This window comes from Gambusia affinis, linkage group LG02, assembly GCF_019740435.1.
Source record: "Gambusia affinis linkage group LG02, SWU_Gaff_1.0, whole genome shotgun sequence".
NCBI lineage: Eukaryota > Metazoa > Chordata > Actinopteri > Cyprinodontiformes > Poeciliidae > Gambusia > Gambusia affinis.
In genome coordinates, this window is record NC_057869.1 from 9,991,859 (window position 1) to 10,014,046 (window position 22,188).

The 22,188-nt window shown below is 38.9% G+C and overlaps 3 protein-coding genes across 9 annotated transcripts in view; all 3 read right to left on the minus strand.

Annotated features, from left to right (window-relative positions):
• The window catches only part of LOC122845648 (transmembrane protein 266-like), a 41,340-nt gene extending 39,118 nt beyond the window's left edge, over positions 1 to 2,222 (minus strand). The window contains exon 1 of the mRNA XM_044141961.1: positions 1,425 to 2,222. The gene's annotated coding sequence lies outside the window, so the exon portion shown is untranslated. The remainder of the gene's footprint in view (positions 1 to 1,424) is intronic.
• Positions 2,223 to 2,842: 620 nt separating this feature from the next.
• Positions 2,843 to 10,238, minus strand: fbxo22 (F-box protein 22). Its single transcript, XM_044098455.1, has 7 exons — positions 10,040 to 10,238; positions 9,668 to 9,800; positions 8,277 to 8,364; positions 7,252 to 7,350; positions 4,667 to 4,819; positions 4,421 to 4,586; positions 2,843 to 4,336 (listed from the first exon to the last, which is right to left on the minus strand). Exons 1-7 carry the CDS (start codon positions 10,168 to 10,170, stop codon positions 3,943 to 3,945), a joined length of 1,164 nt encoding a protein of 387 aa, XP_043954390.1. The 5' UTR covers positions 10,171 to 10,238; the 3' UTR covers positions 2,843 to 3,942.
• Positions 10,239 to 11,259: 1,021 nt separating this feature from the next.
• On the minus strand, positions 11,260 to 21,491 carry LOC122822920 (tropomyosin alpha-1 chain). Of its 7 annotated transcripts, XM_044102034.1 has the most exons (10): positions 21,257 to 21,491; positions 20,813 to 20,938; positions 17,917 to 18,050; positions 17,292 to 17,409; positions 17,070 to 17,140; positions 16,909 to 16,984; positions 16,761 to 16,823; positions 16,453 to 16,522; positions 14,794 to 14,872; positions 14,057 to 14,475 (listed from the first exon to the last, which is right to left on the minus strand). In XM_044102034.1, exons 1-10 carry the CDS (start codon positions 21,368 to 21,370, stop codon positions 14,472 to 14,474), a joined length of 855 nt encoding a protein of 284 aa, XP_043957969.1. In that variant the 5' UTR covers positions 21,371 to 21,491; the 3' UTR covers positions 14,057 to 14,471. The 7 variants fall into 7 exon arrangements, with proteins under 7 accessions (XP_043957959.1, XP_043957979.1, XP_043958000.1 ...); XM_044102024.1 differs by lacking the exons at positions 14,057 to 14,475; positions 14,794 to 14,872 and adding an exon at positions 11,260 to 11,919 and having other exon boundaries at positions 21,257 to 21,489; XM_044102044.1 differs by lacking the exons at positions 14,057 to 14,475; positions 14,794 to 14,872 and adding an exon at positions 11,260 to 13,257 and having other exon boundaries at positions 21,257 to 21,489.
• Between the last annotated feature and the right edge of the window lie 697 nt (positions 21,492 to 22,188).

Sequence of the window (22,188 nt, forward strand, 5' to 3'; positions counted from 1 at the left end):
GAGCTCTGGTTAAGGGCGGTTGAATAGTAGGTTCATGCACCGCAAGCATCTGGAGGATCCTTCACCTTGAGGTTCCAGAGGCACTAGAAGCTTCAAATAACTGTTTGCTGCTTTGTAAGGGCATTTTAACACCTGCTCTCTTAATCCAATGAATTTGTCTAAGAGAAACCTTCCTCATTATGCCTTTATCTGTACAAACCCGTCTTTGTTGTGAATCAGCCTCAAATCTCTTCACAGTACAATAACACTTCAGTTTTTGTTAAATATCTAATGTTTTCATACCTTGTCATACACTATCTGATAATTTTTGTCATCAGAAAATCTCTTTTACTTTTTTACTCTGCAAGTAAAAGAGAGATCCTTTCTCTTTCCCATATTGCTTGAAACCTGTGGCCTGCTTAAAAATGTGGAACATCCTTCTTAAGTAGATTTCCTTTAATTGAGATCACCAGACATACTAATCAACCCAGCTCTCTGAAATTTATTATAGTGATTCAAAGTGCCTTGACACAATTCCAGCTATAAATTTAGTAGCACAAAAAAAACATTTTCTTTATGACATCCAATTTGCATAATAATTTGGAACACGGTGTTGCTGGTTAATTTCACAGTGCAGTTCTAATCATTACCCATGTAAAACTCTTTAAACCTAAATGAGAAAGCATATCTCCCATCTTGCATATCACTTTAATGCTTTTTGTTTGTTGTTTCTTAATGAACAAAGCTGATGCCTCCTGATGCTGGCCATCTCCCTGGTCACAGTAAGTCTTCTCAGTACCAGATGCATTCTTACAATCCTGGAGCCGCCAACCTGACCTGTGTCAGCCAGGATGAGAACAACTGCTGCTCTGAGGACTGAATACATGCTAAATGCTACACTTTTCAACTTTTTAGTTGCAAATCATTTTTTTCTTTAACTTTCCAAATATGTAGCACTTGATCCAACACATTGATAAACTACATGAAAATGTATGGTTGTAACATAAAGTCTGTAACTGTGTCAGGAAATGTGAATACTTTTAAAAGATGTTTTTAGATATTTTGACTAATTTTTGTTGTTAGAAACAGTTGCCTGCCTCATGGTGCCATGTCATCCAGTAGATTTCTTGACCAAACAAATCTCATGCACTGTGCTATCCGCATACTTGTACATACATTTAGTCGAATGAAACCAGATTAAGACGGTTTTAAAAGCTGCTTCTAAAATCCCACAAACTTTTCTAGACGTTAGCTCTTATTTAGACTTGCAGCTCTACATCCACCTATCAACAGAGTTGGCTTTCAGACTTCATTAGCTTCAACCACCATAATAGCTTATATTTTACACCTGCACTGAGAACCTTTGTGCTATTAGATGCACTGAATAATAGTAAAAAAAAACAATAAAAAAAAAAAAACAAAAAAAAACAGAGAGAGCCTCTTACCTGTGATTGATTTATATTGTTGATACGTAATTGTGCCTCCCGTTGCTCCCCTGCAGAAAGTAATGTCTCCCTTGGTGGCGCTCAGTGAGTGAAGCAGCGGCGGCAGGCTCGCAGTGTGTGTAGGCTGCAGCAATCCTCTGCACTTTTGCATTGGACGAGCACCACCGCTGCTTTCGCTGCTCCCTTGCGCTGTGCGGATTTCGGTGCAAAACCAGAGGCTGCAGCTCGAATGCATGAAGCATCGTCACTCAAAAGCCATGTTAGCTTTAAGTGCAGTCACAAGGACTGAGTCAATTGCCCACCCTCTTTTCTTTTTTTCTTTATCTCCCTTGATTAGACGAGTTGAGTTGGGGGTCCGGGTTGCGCTCCCCAGCCGAGGGCTTCCCCGACGTGCGCAGCGGGGAACCCTGCGAGAGGGGAGCTGTCCAGGTGCTGAAAACAGCCCGACGGAGCCTCGGCTCTGTCAGAGAAGCGCCTCCGGAGAGGCGGGAGGACGGAACACCGCGAATTTTCACGCGAAGGCGGCCAAAACATTGACGTTTTCGTGCCAAAGTCTGGCGGTAGCCAGTGAATCGTGTGACATTTGCATCGATCCGGTCACGACAGAGCAGTAAAAACATTAGCCGTGGGATGGATCTGTGTGCATGAGCGGGATAAGAAAAACCTGCGAGTAAAAGGTGTGCGGTTCCCCAGTTGAGGCCAATTTAGGATCGGATCGTTGCCTCGGATGATTTTATTAGCTGTACGCCTGGTTGGTCGCTCCTTTCGGTGTCATGAGCTACGTTTTTTTTTTCTCCTGGTGTCCCAAAATAAAGATACTATGGGAATATAAACTGCCTGTGCAGCAATTGGTTTAACCATTTGTCACTCATCGGGATTAGCCAGTCGATGGTTAAAGAGTACATCCATCAATCTGAAGCGTCGCTGCTTCTTTTAAACACGCCTGGATGTGGACTGTTGAGGATGTAAGAGGTTGACGCGCATATTTTAAAGGAGTTTGACAAAATCTACCAATTTAAGCTATAATATTGCCTATAGATAATGTTGAATAATTCGATTCCAAACAATATTAACAATAAACTGCATGTCTAATTTATTGTCTGTTTAAGGAAAACCAGATTGGGCACAAATAAGTCTGACAATAACCCAGTTTTTTTCTTTTATCTAATACAATTTATATTCATATTTATTTCAAAAACAATATATGGTGTATGAAATCACAGTTAAACGACGGACAAGAGTTATTTTTTTGAAAAAAAAAGATTTTGGAGTTTTTTAAATATTTTTTTTGTTACAATCACAGTTGCAGCTTTTTCTTTTACAATGATACAACAGCAAGGTTCAAGATAAAACAATTACCTGATAAACCATGTATATGATGAAACTGCACCAATTGGCAACAGACTGTTCAGCATTGGTAAAAAAAAAAAGAAAAAAAAAAAAAAAAAAAAAAATCGACATCAAGATTAGCATTTAGTACAATTTTAGAGGCCTGAATGCTATTAGACATGCTGTCTTATTTCTCGTAACTTTTTCACATTCTGTCAAACACAAACTTCAATGTATTTATTTAACATTTATGTGATAGACCAACACCAAGTAGTAAATAATTGTGAACTGAAAATGAAAAACCCTTTATTTTCCCTCAAATTCGCAATTATAACCTTTTGTTGGTCTATAAGCATAAAGTCCTAATTAAATACATCGTCACTTATCAAAATGTAAAAAGGTTCGAGGAGTGTGAATCTAGGCACTGAAGAGACATCTTTAAAGCTGAGCACTTTCTACAACTTGTATCTGAAAATGAAAAAGAAACAGCCAAACTAAACATTTGGAATGCAGGGCAAATTATCATTTCAAATGATCTAGCATGTAATGATCCAAAAACCCAAATACTGCTACCTCCCAAACCCCCAGTTTGTACATGTTTTCCCCAACAACTTGACTCAAGCAGAAAACTTGAAAAAGCCTAAGACTTCAGAAGCTGAGATAATACAACCAGCGTGCCAAGCTAACAGCTGGATGAATTAAACAGATGTATATATATATATATATTAAAAAAAAATCTGTAGGTTAACACTGGTGACACAAAACTGTGTCAAACTTGCTAAAGCTTACCCTGATTTTGTGGAGGAAAAACAAACCAAATTTCTTTACCTCCATGAACAAAAAAGTGCAGCCACGGAGAAGAATATGTCTTCAGTGTGCGAGGAAATTGGGGTGAAAGACATAAACATACTACTAACACAAGCAGAATTTGTTCTCAGTATGTACACTCTGGGCAAATCCTTTCTTCTCAAAGTTTCCAAGACTTAAAACCTCCAAACATTTTGCCATTACACCTTCATGGCTGAGGGGATTATTGTCCTGCTTTGTAAGCATAAATGAAGAGAGCAATATCCTGGGTGACACTTTGTACATAACGTCAGCTGCTCCAAGTCGTCGTTGACAACAGAAGCATGACACGTCGACTACTTGACTATCTTGACATGACTTACTCCTTCTTCCCACTGGTCAGTCAGCCAAAGTGGACCAGAGTCATGACCGTGGTGTATTCGTGCTGCAAGGTGTCGGAGTCGGAGTTGCAGAGGGTGTAGTCGTCTTTTACGATCCGGTCACAGCCGATCTCGCCGTTGCCAAACAGACCAAACAGCGGCGTATTGGGGAAGACCTTGTGAAAAGCGTCGGCCTCCACGTTGTGCTGGTTGTGATAGTAGTTCTGGCCCCTCCCCACGCAGGCAAACATGAAGCCCAGGGTGTTTCTCTCAGGAATCCTGGCTGCCTTTAGCCGCCGTACCGTGGCCTCCGCTTCCTTTGCGGTGCCAACGTCTTGGTCAAGGAGCACAGACGCCCCCTGAACTTTATGGCCACTCAGAGCCAGGCCAATCACACCGTATGATCCCTTGCTGCAGCTACAGAGGTTGAGATGATGAAAACTGTAAACACTACGCCATATGTATTAAGTCGTCAAATCCACTGTGGAGCCTTAAACTCACCAATCTCTGTGAGGAGAGAAGACGCCTTCCACCAGCCCTCCTGCAATTAAAGCCTTGCTGTTTGTCAGCGGCTCCAGGATCTGGCTGAGGAACCGTGCTCCTCCAGATTTATATGCTTCATAGATGAACATCACCACGACGCGTAGCTCTGGGTTGTCAACTAGTCCTAGAAAAAAACAACAAGACAAAATATAAGAGGCTGCTGAGGATTGGATTTCGCTTAACTTATTGAACATCTGCACTCACCTGCTTCTTTCATGGCTGACAGAGAAATTGTTTTCTTACAAAAGTGAAATGGCTTGATGTGAACACCATCAGTGTTGGGGAGCATGACGGCAAAGCCTGCCTCCCCTTCCTGGTACTCCTTAGGAGCACCGGTCCATGAACCAGTCGGAGTTACTGTTAAAAAGGCGAAAACCAAGCTGCGTGAATATACATGCTACATAATCTGCATTTCCCAAACTCCTTATTAGTCATCAAATTATTCATTCTAATAAAGCATCAAACTATTTTCTTTAGTAGAAATTTGTTTGTCACATTTCAAAGTTCCACCTTATTAACTTTTGTTTTTTTCATTAAGTTACGAGTGAAATAAACCATGAAAACTTCAAATTCAAGAAAATAAATCTTTAAGAGTTTCATGGTGGCTTTTACAGTCTCTAAGTCACCACCTACTGGAGTTTAGAGGAACTGCAGCAGCATACTTTTATTACAGAAAGAAATACGAGTTTCATTAAAAACAAAAAATTGAAACAACCACAAACTGACAACAAAAGTTATCAGTCCAGGATATGAATATGTTGCTATGGAAATTAGAGAACGATAAGCCGCTCTACAATAGATATAAAGGTTCAGAAGACAGACAGCCTCAATCACCACTCCTAAGCTTTTATTGGAAAAGGATGTTAAATTAGGTTGTAAATTATTCCTGAGCCAAACTGTTGATGTACAACTGAATTAGTACAAAGAAAATACTAATTCTGAAATGGATAAATGTTGCAAGTGCCTGCAATCCATTCCTGTCCCCACCTAGTTCAAGATTTAGGTTTTAACTAGTATTTGCATCCAGCTATAAAACAGTGAGTAGTAAAGTTACAACCTGGACCTCGTTAATCAGGGGCAACACAAAGATTTAATAGATAGACAACCAATTTACCCAACTGTCACACGGTACCTTGCTAAACTATTCATCTCAATCAAACTTTTCCATGTTTTCTCGTGCTGTAACCACAAGCTTTAATGCATTTTATTTATTTACTTATTTATTTATTCATTATGTGATATGCCAACACAGAGATGCACGTAAGTGTGAAGAGGAACAAAAATTTAACATTTTACAAACACTCTAAAAAGTATGATATGCACTTGTATTCAACCTACCTTCCTCAATTTAGGCTGAATACAAATGCACAACAAATTATGACCCACTGTGTGATGGTCACTCACACAAAATCTAAATAACACTGAAATGTGTGGCAGACAGTGTCTTACTTTTATCAGCCCTTAGAACCTCCTGTTACATTCTTAATGTAGTATTTGGTTCCATTAAACAAAGCACTACTCTTTGTAACTATGGCAACACTGAAGTAAAGCCGAGATGTTTAAAAGTAAAAAAAAAGGAAAGAAGGTAAAAGAAATTATAGAGGATAAAAATTCTGTGGACTGAATACAGAAAACAGTTATTTTACACCAACACATCCATCTCATCTCCTTCAACCATTTAAGCCAAGAAATCCAAACAAACTCTCCGTAACCAGTAATAAAAGATGCATGATAAAACCATTTTTAAATATTAAAGCAACATGGATGAAGGTGGTCTGTTAAGTCTAGACTGCATTACCCTTGTGGTCCAGACTCATCAGCCCACATGAAATCCTTGGAGCAACAGAATAAGAACATTGCCAGATAAAGTGATGCACCCTAACCCTAACCCATCACACACATCAATACACTCGAAAACCATTTGACCAAATATACTGAAAACTAAAATAAAGGTTTTGTCTTCTGATTGCACTCTCATTTTACAAGCTGATAATGCCGAGGTTCACCAGGTTTAAATTGTAGGAGTAATTTGAGCAACACAGCATAAAGATCTGCAACCAACCTTGACAAGTTTAGGGTTTTGATCAAATTCCACAAAGATAGAAATTATGTCCTTAACAAAACATAACTAATCAAAACTGAAGGTGGAAGACATATTGGATCGTCAGACTGTGACTTTTTAGTACAAAGAGCTTCTTTTTATTTTGAAAAAAGCGGTATTTGAGGTGTTTTGAAATCTCACCATACTGACGATTTATTTTAGCAGAATCAGTTAAACAGGCTGAACCTATTAGTCACCTATGGCTGCAATATTACAAATGTCAGTGCTGTTACCATCAGCTTATGCAGCTATTAAACATGGCAGACAGAAAGCCTCATAAGCACATTCTCTCGAGGAAGGAGAACAACACTGATGGAGAATCGCTTCTCCAGGGGACTGTGATTATAACGAGAAATGGGAGGCTCAGCAGTGGGGACAGCGGGCCATCGATCAGCGAGAGAAACAGCAATATGCAAGCCGTGAGCGGAGCTTTCCAAGCAGGCAGAAGCAGAGAGAATTCACTGGTCTTCTTATAGAGGTTAAACAAATCAGAGGAACACAGTACAATGCATTCACATGTTTACAGTTCAGATTTACAACATTAATTAAACACACTAGTGGAGAATTGTGGCAGGTTCAAATACATATTTTATATGCAAAAGAGTTAGTGTGTGAATTTTTTGGAGGGGTTGAGGGAGGTGTTCCCATAGGTAAATAAGTAGAAAAGAAAGAAGAGAGAAAAACTCACAGACTATCCCTGGTGTAGCGATGCCAACGATGTCACAACCTTTGGGGAAGATCTGGTTCAATTCTTCAGCCGTACTCATGCATTGGCGACTCTTTTTGGCTTCAGTTTAGAAGAAGAAGAAAATGTATTATGATCAAATTGATTCAGAACTTTCAATTATTTGGATTTAAAACTAGCATTAGAGAGGCATCAGATAAGAGTGAAATTGAATTTACAACATTATGAGAATCTCACATTTAAAAGATTAAAAACCACCACTTTCTGCAGCTTCTGGGAAGCAAATGTTGGATTGTTTGCTGCATTTGAATCTGAATGCATTAATTTTCACTAGAATACAACCATAACATGCTGAGAGCCTGATGTAAATAAGCCAAATATTTTAAATCTGCATCTAGTCTTATTCCTCATCAGCTAAGCTACTAAAACTCCCACTCAACAAAGCTGACTTTATTAGGAAACAGTCCCAAAAACACATATGAAAAGCATCTGAAGTAGCAAAATCACGTTTTAATGTCATACTTATGTAAAGTAAGAAGAAAAAGGGTGAAACTGGCAACATACAGTAGACTACATGGCAAATCAAAATTGCCAAATTGAAAACAGTAAACAAGAAGATGTTTTCTTTTGTAAGTTGCCAAAACAAAAAGTATGATGGTCCAAACAGTACAAGACAAACATTATTCAAATGGTAAATGAACTGAACTTATATAGCGCTTTTCCAGTCATTTTGACCACTCAAAGCACTTTACACTAGAGTCACATTCATCTATTCGCACTCACAAACACACACCCATTCATACACCGATACGCAGATCGGTAGGCAATTTGGGGTTAAGTGCCTTGCCCAGAGGCACATCGACATGTGGCAGGAGGAAGCTGGAATCGAACCTACAACCTTCTGATTGCAAAACGACTATTCTACCATAGAGCCACAGTCAAACAAGTAGAGAACATGTAGAGAACATGTTCTACAAACAATTATAAAGACCTCCTGCTGAGTCACAGAGAAAATGATTACTACTGACCTTTGCTCTGTTCATAGCAATAAGCTTGTCCAGTCAAGGCCTCACAGTCGACCATCATCAGGACTGTTTTAGGCAGGAGGAATACTTTCTGAAAACAACGGAAAAGAAATTGAACATGCTAAAGCATTTACTGTTAAGCTGATGAATAATGTTGGGATGGTTGAAGTAATTATAGCTAAATGGCAGCATTATTAATCTGTTGGTAACCTCTAAGTTACAGAACTGTGGAAAAACTTCTAGGTCATTCCTCATTTCACTCCATTTATCTTCCAAGAGTTTTTAAGTAGCCCTAATCAATTTTTACCCAGGAACACATTTAATTCTCCTTTATGTGTCACTCTACATCACATCTACTACACTCACTGCCTCATCAGATGGAGAAGCATTGTCAAAAATAGTTAACATTTCACACACTCTCCATTTAATCTGATACATCCTGTGGAGAATCTGCAGATGGATCAATTCCAGCACTAACAGATTCATCATTCATAAAGCCATTAGTATGCAAAGATATATTAACATTTGTATAATTAATTAGCTGCTTGATATCTGCCTCAATTGTGCAATAATGCACATATTACAGGGCTTTACAACATGTTAAACAGATATAAATACAATATTAATGTGCTTGATACATTACAAGCGTTTATATCACTTTGTATACAATCAATGTTCTATCTTCAACCTCACTGCAGTGAGATTGAACAAAGTGCCAAAGATGACACCGTCCAAGACGTTTAAGTTTACAGAAAGTGTTGGAAGCATCATAATGATGGATGAGAAACAGACCAGACAGGAAAATGTGGGTCTATTGTAACTGTGACCATAATTGCCACAATACTACAATTATTGATTTTACCATCACAGTTGCATGAATTTATAATATTATGGAACACAAAACTGTTTTACTTCCTTAGCTAAACAAGCAGAAAACAGCAAAGACACATGTGCATTAAGATTCTTAAATGTACATTTGAAACTGCAACCAATAAGGGGTTTTACTTCTTTATGAATTAGAAAATCTGTGAAATGTATTTTATTTCAAACAGTGTTGTATCTGTTAGCACCTATGTCAGATAATTTTAATGATTACGGTGTACAATTAATGATTTGGTTTCTCAAAAAATTCTATATTACACAAAACCAATGAAAACAAATTACACAAAGATTTTACTGCATGGGTATGGCCTCCAGACTCGTGTCCTTGAAAGTCACTGTCTTGCAACTTTTAGATGCCCTAGTTCAACACCTGAATCAAATTAAGGACTCATTAGGGCACCTCTGCAGAACTCTTTGTTTTTCCCCTTTCCGAGTGGTTGTTTCTCCTCTACTTCTCTTTTTCGGTTTATCTCCAGCCATATTTTTTTACGGTTTTCAGTTTTGCGATTTACCTCCACTTCTTCAGCCAGGATGCTGCAGAAGGAGTGAAGCTCTGTGGTGGAGGGTCCAGAGGCGGACACCCAGGTCAGATGCTGCTGAGTCCGAAGCACTCTGCGGGCACAGTTCCTCCACAATCTGCACACACTATAACAAGGACACACACATTCACCTGCTGCCCAAACAAAACCATACACACTCACAAAGAGTACGCTTCCCTGCTTATAATCTAAGCATATATTGCATCACTTTAGTAACCAACTACCGATTTTTCTTCCAGGTTACTCTCCAGCTTACTTTCTTTAGATAAATATTTTCATGTTTCTATTCAGGAGACTAAGGCTAGCCAAGATAGCCAAGTTTAGCTTGTAAACATTTCCCATTACCTGGCGACCTGCAGAAGCGATTTGGTTGGTATGAACATGAGAACTCTCTCAACCACTTCGGCGACATTGCTGAGTACATATGCAGCCTTGCTGTCTTGAAAAGGTTCGCAAAAATCCAGACTTTCACTCATATTTCAATATCCGATGGCCGGTTATCCAGAACAGAGGAACTTTTACCTCTGCACTTCCAAGGCTGTTGAACCCTCTTGTAAATTTACAGTACCGCCCCAAGCGGCGCGGAGGGTAAAACGCACAGGCTTTTTCCATCCAGTCAACATCAGGAAGCCTAATGTCACAATTTTAAGTTATGTTAAAAGTTCTTACTTCTCCCCAAGTACTTTATTAGGATATATAATCCCTCTTGTATTTTGCAAGATATTACAACATTTTGAATAACTATGCATTGTAAGCTATAACATTTAATTTGCATAGTGGCAGTGGAGTGTCATGCAAGTTCACACTCAAATCTCGTCTCTATCATGTCACAACCTGAAATCAGACATCTTTTCTGTCCTGCACCACCAGGAAACAACCGTTTAATACAAGGTAAATACATAACAGAGAGATTTGTTAGAGAACATGAATGACTAAACTCCATGTTGAAGACCAACTCACCAATCAGGCCAGAGATTCAGCTATCGAGACATTTAAAGCAAGGTAATGTTATGAAACGATAACTGAAGCTTTTGGCATCTTATTTCTTTGAGTAGTAACTACATCTGGAAAAAGGAATGGTGCAAAATAAATTAAAATCAAGACATGGCCTTTACCTAATCTGACATGCTGATACATAATAAATTTAAAGCTGTGTTAAGACATTTGTCTTTGAAACTAAAGGACAAAAGATTTTCCTGGAAGTCCTTTCTAGGAAAGGCCTGTGTAAAACACAGCAAACCGTAATTAACAATTCCCCCTACCCCCATTTATTCAAACCGTAAAGAAATTGTCAAAGAAAACATCTGTCAAACTGCATAAGAACAGCTAGTTTTCAAACAACTAGAACTTTGTTTAAAAAAAAAAAATACAAAACAAAAAAAACTTGAAATTGAAAAACAATTTCTCTCTCCATGTACAATTAAATTTTTATATTTTGGCCTACCTCAAAGTCCCCCCAAAAAAGACCAATGAAGCTTGTGGCTGTAACATCACATACATTTTCTAGTTTTGTTGCATGTTTGTTTTTTTGTCAAGGAACATAAAAAAAAATAAAACAAATAAGATCTGGTTTAATCTTTTATTCTTACATTTCCAAGATAAAAATGTCTGGGAAAACAAGCAAATTAGCTTTCATGGGGAAAAATGTTAGAAACGGTACAGAGCACAAGTGTTTGCTTGACGTAGCTGAAGTCCTTAAATTTCAGAAGGAAAAAGATCAGACATTGAATACAAGTTTAGAACAAAAGAAAAGAAACTAACATACATGATCTTACAAAAGTACAGATAATAAAAGTCCCTTTTATACAGGCTTGGCTTAAATTATGGCTTCATTCATAATGATAATGTGCAGTAATTTCATCATCAAAAGTGCAAAGTCCCAACACATACGTAAACCAGTGGTCATGTACAGCAAACCTAAACAGGTCTTTGAACAGAGCGTGCAATATAAACACTGTAGCTGAGGTGGAGCTCAATGCCTTTTCTGCTACTTCATACAGAGCTTGTGTCCTGTAGTCAACAATGCCAGAGGTACAGCTAAACACAGACCCACATGTCCACCGTAGCAGCAGCAGCAGCAGCATGTGGGAGTCGGTCATTTAGAACATGTGAAGTCAGGTAGTGGAGAGGAACAGAGCTGGGTCAAATATTAACCATCTCCAGTAGGGTCTGATCCATCATCTGCTTAATGCTCAGGCCCTCTTCTTTAGCACGTGCGAGTTTGTCTGTCAATACAGCATTATATCAGTTTAGGACCACTAGATAAACAGTGCAGAGAATATACATTGTTGAAGTTCTGGTGGACAGAAAACATACATGCTGATGAGCCAAGAATCAAACTCAATTTCACCTCTCCCCCACCCATTAAGTGTTCACCAAGTACATCTGAAAAGCTTCATGCTGTAAACTAGTACCAGAAATCCAAATTAATGATAAACATTTGACAAGGTTTAACTCAAGCTGCTGACAGAGAAGTCTAGACTCCAATGCATTTAGTGGGACTAATTACAGTGCTCAACGTTTTAAAAGAATTATAAAACTTTAAATCATTTTCTTTGAAATTTGGTTTCGAAACAAATCCATTATTGTTGAAATACCACTTCAGCCTCTCAGAGTCTAAAATCAAGCAGAAATGGAAACTTAATTTCTTTTTACTGCATGGCAAATCATTTTGAGTTTAATAAAAAAAGATTTTAAAAAAAAGGTTGAAGTGTATTTAACCAAGGTTTCTGTGTGGTCTTAAATTTAATAATCTTAATTTTAGTACTTGGAAAGTCAGCCCAGTTCTTCCACAGTGGTTCTTAAACTACAATCAGTAATATTTTGAATGTGTTCATCCTTTTTACTACACATTGAAGTTATTTTAACTATGAAATAATTCAACCTAGATGTTCACCTTCTGTTACCCAAAGAATTTGGTCTTAGCTGACTTTTTGTAGCTTGTTAGGGATCAAAAGTGAGGGCCTTTTGTTGCCTCTAATATTAGATATGAATTAACTAAAGTTATTGTCATTTGTCAAATTTAAATGAGGGTTTTTACACATCTGAATAGGTTAATCTACCATGTAGAAACCCTACTTGATGTTTTATTTATTTTAAGACCTCAGTCTGGAGGTAAATTGCAAATCTTAGTGATTCTCTTGTTTAGAACCACAAGCCCCAACACAAGTGACACTTGTGTTGGGGCTTGTGTTACATGTGCTACATGTAGAAGTAACTCACTCTAGTAATTATAAGGCAGAGCAAGTCAAACCTGCAGAAAAATAAACTTAACTCACTAATTCAGTGAAAAGAAACATGCAACACCATGATTACTTTCTGATACCCCATCTTTAACATCCGAGTATACTGCAATTTGTACAATTTGATTATATTTCTGTGGTACAGATGTGAATCTCTACCTGCTTAATCTAACAAATCCACAATGCTCTTGGATTATGTTGTGACACTAAAAAAAAAAAAGCCAGCATAAAGCAAACCCTTTCCAGGTTAGGCCTCATTTAAGGCTACTCTCAGTTCATTGGTCAGAAGACGGTTTTTATCAAGCTGCTTGTATAGATGATCTTGACAGTCAGAAAGCAGTAAGGGAAAAAGGGAAAGAGACAGAAGACAAGTTAGTACATAAAGACAAAGTTAGTAGAGAAAGTTGGGTATAAAACTGTTAGTTTAGTCCTGGTAAACTACAGACTTTATGAATTGCTTAGTTGGTTTTTTTTCCACAATCAATTAAATGATGTATACCTCTAATTGGATTTCCTTTTTAAACAAACACTGAAATCTTGAGACTTTCCAATACATCAGTTTTTTTCTAGGTCCCTTAATATTCCACTCACTAACCCTAACCAACAGTCAAACTTAAGAGTTGGTCTTGCTTGCAAAGAATTGCTAAGTTCAACTGTATGACCAGGTTGTTTGGTTAAAAATGTACTGCAGCAGTACACCAAATCTCACACACCTTTGACAGACTGAGCCGAGTGGAGAGAAAAGATAAGAATGCCCTGTGTGCGTAGTCCAAAGCATTCTTAAATTTGCTCTCCAGTACTAAAATGTGTCTAAACTGAAAGATCACCTCTGAGCTCTCAACATAAACAACCCATTTGATTTGATGTTTTGAGATTAGTGAAATGTATATAAAAAGTTTGGATAATGATGATGACCTCGCAATCTCTTGACTACTTGGTGGGTTAAAACTTCCACATCCATTAAGCAACTAACAGCCCATGCAATGTCTTTTAATGCAACATTTAACTGCTTGAACTATTTTTTAACACCAACTGGCTTAATATGATGTTAAAGCTCTCTCTCTTTTTAACTGGACCACTCTTCTCACAATTCAGCAACACAAACTGGAAACGGCTCCGATAGTGTTGAAATTGCTCCATTTACTTCAATAATAATCAAACCAATTATATCAGGAGTTCCACAATCATCCCCTCAAACAGAGAAATGAACAGAAAATAGGGAAGGGGCTACAGAGTTTAAGCCATTAAAATAAAGTAAATAGTGAAGACACAAAAGACAAATGAAGAAAACAGAAATGGAAAGATGGTTCATAGACACAGATGAAAGACTGTTTATTTTACAGAAAGCAATATGGCTCAATAATCTGTATAAGACATGAAACAAGGGGTGCTGGCAGCAAAAGCCTGGTGTGCAGTCCTGGCAGGGCAATGAAGAAATAGAAAAAAAAAAAAAAAAAAAGATACGGAAAGTCAGGCTGAGCTGCACAGGAGTGAAATGTTGTTCGACAAGCTTCCACAGTGAAGAATGGAAAGGTTTAGCTGTGAAAACACAAAAGAACAGATGTTGGAAGGGAAAAAGAAAATAAGCAAAACAAAAGAAACTTGGATGCTGGGAGGATTGGAAAGTTGGGAAATTAAATGCTGTTATGATGCAGGAGAGGGTAAGAAAGAAAAACAACTGAGGATCTCCAAAAAACTATTTGCGTAATATTACCTATGGTGTTAGTCAAAAGGTTAAATCTAGAGCTAAAACTAGTTCACTGCAGTCAACATGCCACAAGGGGGAGCTACTAAGATGAAGGTTAGCCCTAGTGGGATCTAAAGCACAAATCAAAAATCAAGCATGTTGTAAATTACATGGATGTCATGTCGTTGAGGGCGTGGTCCAGCTCCTCGCTGATGGCCTTGTACTTCAGTTTCTGGGCATACAGCTCATCTACCAAGTTGTAATTGTTAAGTGGCAGTGGATGGTGTAAAAACAAAAAAAGAAAATATGAGTGTCGGAGCATAGAAGCAAAAAGGAAAATAGAAACAGCTAAAAGGAAGGAGGTGCAGAAACGAGGAGAGGCGAAGGAACAGCTGCTGATGTCGGGTCAAATTCCTGAGGAGTCAGAAAACCTGCTTCACATGTTCGTGACTCTGATGAAGGCTGAGGACTGAACAGTGGCAAACCACATCGTAGTGACAAATACTGCCAACATAAATAATGTCATGCTTATACTTTTTTCTTATGATCAATAACTCACCATGCAGACAGGCATGTCTGCATCGTAATATTTATAAGTACAAAGACTGTTACATTCCTATTTACAGAAGCTCTAGATTGTCCAGAGTTTTTCATTTTCTCTTCTTCAGCTCAGCCCACAGGTTGTCCTGCAGTATTTAGGTCTGAGAACTGAGATCAGTCACCACAGGAAATATTGACTGCATGTGATTTGTCCATACATCTTGAATTATGATATTGAATAACCTATTTCGAGTTTTCTGGTAGAGGGCAATTGATTATTTTCATTCAAATCTACCAGGTACATAAAGGCCACGTAAAATCATGTTTCTAACAAGATTCTCAAAGCTTCTGCAAGGCTCAACAGGTCCACAGATACTCTACCATGAATACCAATGGGCATAAGTTCAAACATTTTAGCAACAAACCATAACCCTTAGGATGGTTTATAACCAAATTTCATGTTTAGGATGAACCCAGTTTCTAGAGTTAGCCCTGTGCTTTGCCCAACGCTTGGCACTTTAATATTACATGCCTTCTACATGTCAGGTGGTTGAGAGATGGGGACAACCTTCCCCATATCTGATGATTTCTGAGATCACCATTTCCATCTGTGATGGAAATGAAATATGTTTACATTTCCATCACAAATGTAAACATAATTTGGTAAACTCAAATGGGATTTTAACAGGAATCATGAGCTGAATCCCATTTCACCTGTTGCCCCTTTACTCTACATTCTCAAAGGTTCTTGGTTTTCCACTTGTTTCTGTTTAGCAATGGAAGGATTAATGGCACTTTCAAGATTTTCAGAGGTACACTTGTAAATAAAGAACCAAATTTGTTCAAAATAAATTTGTAGGATTAGCAGCTTACACAATAATTGTAGTATATCAAGTAAAATGTTTGTATGGTAAAAAATGGACGAGGAGCAACAATTCAATGTTGGGTTTTTCCTCATCACTTCATGTGAATTTAAAATACTTCAACAAGACTGTTTTAATTTAACACAATCTTTACCAGGAGGTGCCAACAAATTAGTCTGGGTCTAAAGTTGTCCTGTGAACGATTCTGCATTCAGACTACACCTACAACCTTACAGCACCTTTGTCAAGTATTGAAGTGTATTAGCATTTTTCAGAGACAAATATTCATTTTACTTTCATTTAAAGTCTCAGCAGTCATAGCTTAAGTCGCTTACCCGACTACATAAAGAAATAGAAATCCCTTTAAATTTTAATCAAGCACAAGTCATTTTAGGCAAATGAAGAGTGAAAGTAAAGTAATCATACCCTCCAGGTCGTCAATGGTTTTCTCGAGCTTGGCAACTGATCTCTCAGCGAACTCGGCACGAGTCTCAGCCTGAGCGGAGCAACACAGCAACATCAGCAAACCGCCAGTAAGAGATTTACATTAACAACTGAAGCCTTAATGGGCTGAAATTAAAAGTGCTAAATAAGCAAATGTTAAAAAGTAGCCAGTAAGGCAGATCTTTTTGCAAAATGCCAAATTGAAGACAATATAGGATGGTTGAAACAGAAATATTTTCTAAACCGTTACACATTTAGAGATGATTTCAGCACAACTGTAGCTCACTCACCTCCTTCAGCTTGTCTGCGAGAACCTTGATCTCCTCCTCGTACTTGTCCTCCTTCTGTGAGTACTGTGGTTACAAACAAAGACTGAAATCAGAAAACTCCCCTACGAGTTTACATTAAGATGTTATAAAACCTAATTAATCAGCCTACCTTCTCTGCCTGGGCCTCCAGAGACTTCAGGTTGTTCTGCACGGTCTTCAGCTCCTCCTCCAGCTCAGAGCATTTACTGTAGAGTGTCAGCAAAGAACAAAGTACATTGTAAATCCTATTTAAGGTTGTCATCAAGAACAAATGGAGGAGGGGGATGCTACCTCTCGGACAGCTCAGCACGCTCCTCTGTACGTTCCAGGTCGCTCTCAATGATCACCAGCTTACGGGCCACCTACAATCACAGCACAGCGTTCTTTCACCAAACGGATCCAAAACGCTTTTATGCTTCTACTGTGAACATGAAGGCAGTGTGGAGGCTGCTATATCTGATAAAAGAGGGTGGGAAACACTTAGGAAGTGCAGTAAGGAGCTGGGAAACTCACCTCCTCATACTTGCGGTCAGCCTCCTCAGCGATGTGTTTGGCCTCTTTCAGCTGAATCTCCTGCAGCTCCATCTTCTCCTCGTCCTTCATTGCTCGGTTCTCAATGACTTTCATGCCTCTGAATGGAGGAAAGCAAAAAAAAAAAACCTTTTCCAACAGGTTCAATAAGACAAGAAATTAACAAAACATAAGACCTTAAGAATTAGCATAGTCAAAAAATATATATATTTTTTTTTAACATGAATATGCAGTGATTTCTTTCTAAAGATGCATTGATGTAACTTTTTCTTGACCCCTACATGTTTCCAGTTGTCTTTGTGTACCGATCTGATTCAAAATTTTTATTTTAAAGCTTACAACAATATGTAGAGGTAATGGCTTTGAATTCAACAAAAAAAATATAAAAATCACAATGTATCAAAGTTTGTTTCCAGCCTTGATCTGTTTTTCTAATGTAACAAAAAATCTGCATCACTGTACATTCTGTTGGTTGATCAAAAAATGGGAACTCCCTAATTTTGAGTACTTGGTCAACCAATCTGCCTGTTTTAGTTTTTGACTCAGGCCATTTTAAAAAAAATAATGACCTTTGTATTTGAACAGGAAAAAGACGTTGACCACCCACCTCTCGCTCTCATCGGCAGCCTTCTCAGCCTCCTCCAGCTTGGTAAGAGCTGTGGCCAGACGCTCCTGAGCTCGGTCCAGCTCCTCTTCAACCAGCTGGATACGTCTGTTCAGGGAAGCCACATCACCCTCAGCCTTGGAGAGAACAACACAACCAAAATCAGACCAAGTTTATTGGTCAAGCATTGATAAATGAGGGCTGTGCTGGAAAACAAGAGGGGCTTCTCTAGGAGCAAGTGGGGGAGGAATGTTAAGATGCATAATGCAGATTCTGATTAGGGAGTAAAACTGCATTTCTCTTACTATAAAGTGACGTTTTAGCAAAATGCATAAAGAAAATACTGCATAATTTTGTAAACGACACAATTCCTACTGTATCATTTTGACCAATAAATAAAACAAGGCTTAGTTGAGGATAAAGGCACCTTCCCATACTTAAACTAGGTGGTGGCACCGTTAGTGAGGGTTTTATCTCCCTCAGAGGACCTGCTCTCACGTCAACCTTTTATTATCGGAGCGGCCGCTAGTTTATCCGGAGCGCTCAGGGTGGTGTCCCGTCCAGACACCATCCTGTCCTCTCCTCCGACACTGACCCACTGTGCTCAAACTCATTCACTTGATAGCCACTCGGCACTGTTCGAACAGAAAATGCGGGATGATGGGCCTAGCGGCCACGCTTTTTGACCAGCTTTGCACCTAATGCCTCCCGCAGCCAAGAGCCCTAATTGCCTTAAATCATTAGCAGCTTACTGCTTCCCTCGCACTCCTCTCCTGGTTCCGTTCCCGCTGCAATAACGATGCCCGTTCCTCCGCCGAATCGGCCTGCTCCTGTAGCGACTTGATTTTCTTCTTCACGGCTTCCAGGGAGCTTCCACCGGCCATTTCTTCTCTTTGTCGTTTAATTTTGTCTCAGCTAAGCTAGTTTTCTCCCGCCTGTGAGCTGGCTGCCTCGCCCGCTGTTGGGGATGCTTCGCTTTTGATCCCTGCCCCCACCGCCTTTAATCAACCACTGATGAGGATTGGGACGTGCCACCAGCCCCGGAAGTAACTCATTTTATCCGCAAACCATAAAATGCGTCCACCGAATAAGAAATAAATCTCATGGATTGTTCTTGTGTAGTCTTTAGTTGTGGTTTTATATCGTTTGTTGTGGATTTGTGAAGATATATGTACAAATAATTGTGTTGCGATTTGACCTGCATCCCTGAATCTTAAATTGAGCCAGTCCCATCAAGATCATAGCCCCAGACATCACAGTTTACTCCTGCACTGTTGATTGAATTAATTTGACATCTAAATAAGGACAACAATGTTTACGAAGTCTTTTGGTACATTTATCCTCTGTGCATTTTTCCTGTCAATTATGCCTAGGTATAAAAATTATAGTAACAAATAAACACTGAGACACACGCACATATATATATATTGTAATGCATTTGTTGTTGTGTTTACTGTCTTCCTTTTTTGTGTTGGCATAGTGATTGTAAAAAAATTACCACAATTACCAGCCCAGACATAAGCAGAAGAATGTATCTAATTAGCTTTAAATTACAATTGTACTTAACATACCTTTCAAGCCATAAAGCTATTTCCCCAAAGTTCTTAAAGTGTAAGTTTGCAATGCATTTGTCAAATCGTCAGTGTAAATTTAATTTCTGGAATGCAGATGAAACTAAGCAAAACAGACTTTTTGGGCTGGTCATGTACATTGAGTGAAAGATGGGTATATAAGAAAAATACTCCTGTTAAACACATATTTTAATATGTTCTAATATTGTTTATGGTAATCCAGGGTGAACCCCGCCTCTCGCCTGGTATGTAGCTGGAGATAGACACCTATTAGGGACAAGGGTGAACAGAAAATGGCCCGGGGTCTTTCTGCATGGAGTTTGCATGTTCTCCCTGTGCATGCGTGGGTTCTCTCCGGGTTCTCCGGCTTCCTCCCACAGACCAAAAACATGACTGTTAGGTTAATTGGTTTCTCTAAATTCTCCTTAAGTGTGTGTGTGCACGTGCATGGTTGTTTGTCTTGTTTGTCTCTGTGTTGCCCTGTGAGGGGTGCTGGAGATGGGCACCAGCACCCCTCCCGACCCCATTAGGGATGAAGGGTGTTCAGAAAATGGATGGATGGATGGATATATATATATAAATCTGATGTACATTTGTACATATATGTACATCTGATTTGCCAAATGTACAAAAGAAAGTATTTTAGTGTTTTAAGACACCAAAAGACCAGGAAAAGTACTTTCTGTTATTTATTTAGAAGAAAACAGAAACTTCATGGAACATCTGTTAAATATTTTATTGTTATTAGTAACCGAATTGGTCAGTCTATAAATTTTAGAGAATAAACCCAAGTTTATTCTAAGCTGATTAATAGGGTTTATTTTTTAGCAAAGTGTTGTTTTATGAGCTTTATAACTCAATATGACAAAGGTTAATTGGCTAAACAATAAACCAAATCAACAGTTTCGATGCAGCTGAGTAGGGCTGACCTTGGGTTTGCCAACTGATCCCAGAAGCTGAGGCTGGGATCTATGCAGGGTTGTGAAGGGCGTACCGTATATAGCCTATATGCCCTTCACAAGTATATCAAGGATTTGATATAATATAACAAGGATGTTTTCAGTCCAAAATGTGCCTGTAAAAAAAGCCCGACTGAAACTAGATACTAGCAATAACATTCATTGAAATGGCACAACAGTTAGCCTGTGAACTGTGACATTACCATATCCAGCACAAGAGCTAAATTTACCTGCACTCTGATATTCCTCATATGCAACCCATAGGTGTAGTTTGTAACATATTACTCTGGTACTTCAGGATTAGCATCAATCTGCATGGGGAGTTGCATTATTTTACTGAAAGTGTTTCTCCCCTCAGTTCACACTCACATCTGTGGCTTTCTTCTCAGCGAGCTCCAGTTTCTCCTGAGCATCCTTCAGGGCCTCAGAATATTTGTCCAACTCATCCTCAGTGGCCTTCAGCTTCTTCTGCAGTGCTACTAGGTCATCCTCAAGCTGGTGCAGAGAGAAACCAGAAAGATTTGCTTTAAGCAATCACAAAATTCAAAGAAATTGTTCTTGCTGTCCTCCAAAGACACTTTACCTTGTCATCTAACTTTTTATAACAGCCTCAGTTCTCATAAAATACAGCTGATCTTTACATATTCAATGCATAAAGTCATCATATAACAAAGAAAATAATTACAACATGAAAGTTTCTTATGTCTTGATCCTATATATGAAAACACATGGCTACACAGGCAAAATAGTATGAGCTATGCAAGGCATCTTGTGTGCAAAAACACAAGAGCGGGTTTAAAACCAGACACCTACTTGTTTGCTTCTGTCCTCAGATGCTTTCTTGTCTGACTCGGCCTGCTCAGCTCTGTCCAAGGCATTCTCCTTGTCAAGTTTGAGCATCTGCATCTTCTTCTTGATAGCATCCATGACTGCTTAGTGTTTGCACTGGCTGCAAATCTGTGAACCTGAACAGAAAAGATGGGAGCGTCTGAACCACACCAAACACCTAGCTGGAGTGCGAAGTTGCAGAGCCTGCTGAGAGTCAAATAAGTCAGATACTGGACACCCAATGCTTTTTTGGAAAGGGCTGCAGCTGTTAGCCAACACGGGCCCTTTGTTTGTACTCAAATCTCTACACCGATTCGCTCTCCCAGGACATTTGACCACTTGTATGACTATACATGGGGTGCAGGCGTCAGAGAGGAACCTTCCCACTCCCACACCTCCCAGCAAGACGTCTTCTCCTATTTCTATCACCCTCCAAGAGGAAGTGGAGTGTCAAAAGGGGTTACTTGGGAGATTATCATTTAGAAAGATGAAGTAAAAACACTGAGATAAGAAAACAAACTGGTCACAAATGTTTATTTAATTCTTTGCTATTTATTTGCTCCAATAATTTAAAAAAATCAAACCGTAAAACTTGATTTCAAATTTGCTTCCTTGTTCATTCAGAGTTCTGTTCCGATGAATTACAATAGCATTTCAAGTATGACAACTATTCACACACAGCACACAGAGGTGATTGGATAAGCCCCCGTGAAATCCCTTCTCACTTTGAGGCGTGTCATGTTAGCCACAGCAGCTTGATCATCCTCCACTGATCATTTCAGCAGCTCCCTTACAACAGAGCTCAACACCGGGATAGCAATCAGAGAAGATCAACCGTACAACCAAACCATCGAGCTTGTCCAGCTTCTGTGGTGGATTAAGGATTCCTCAGAGTTCTGTCACAAATGGGCTTGAGG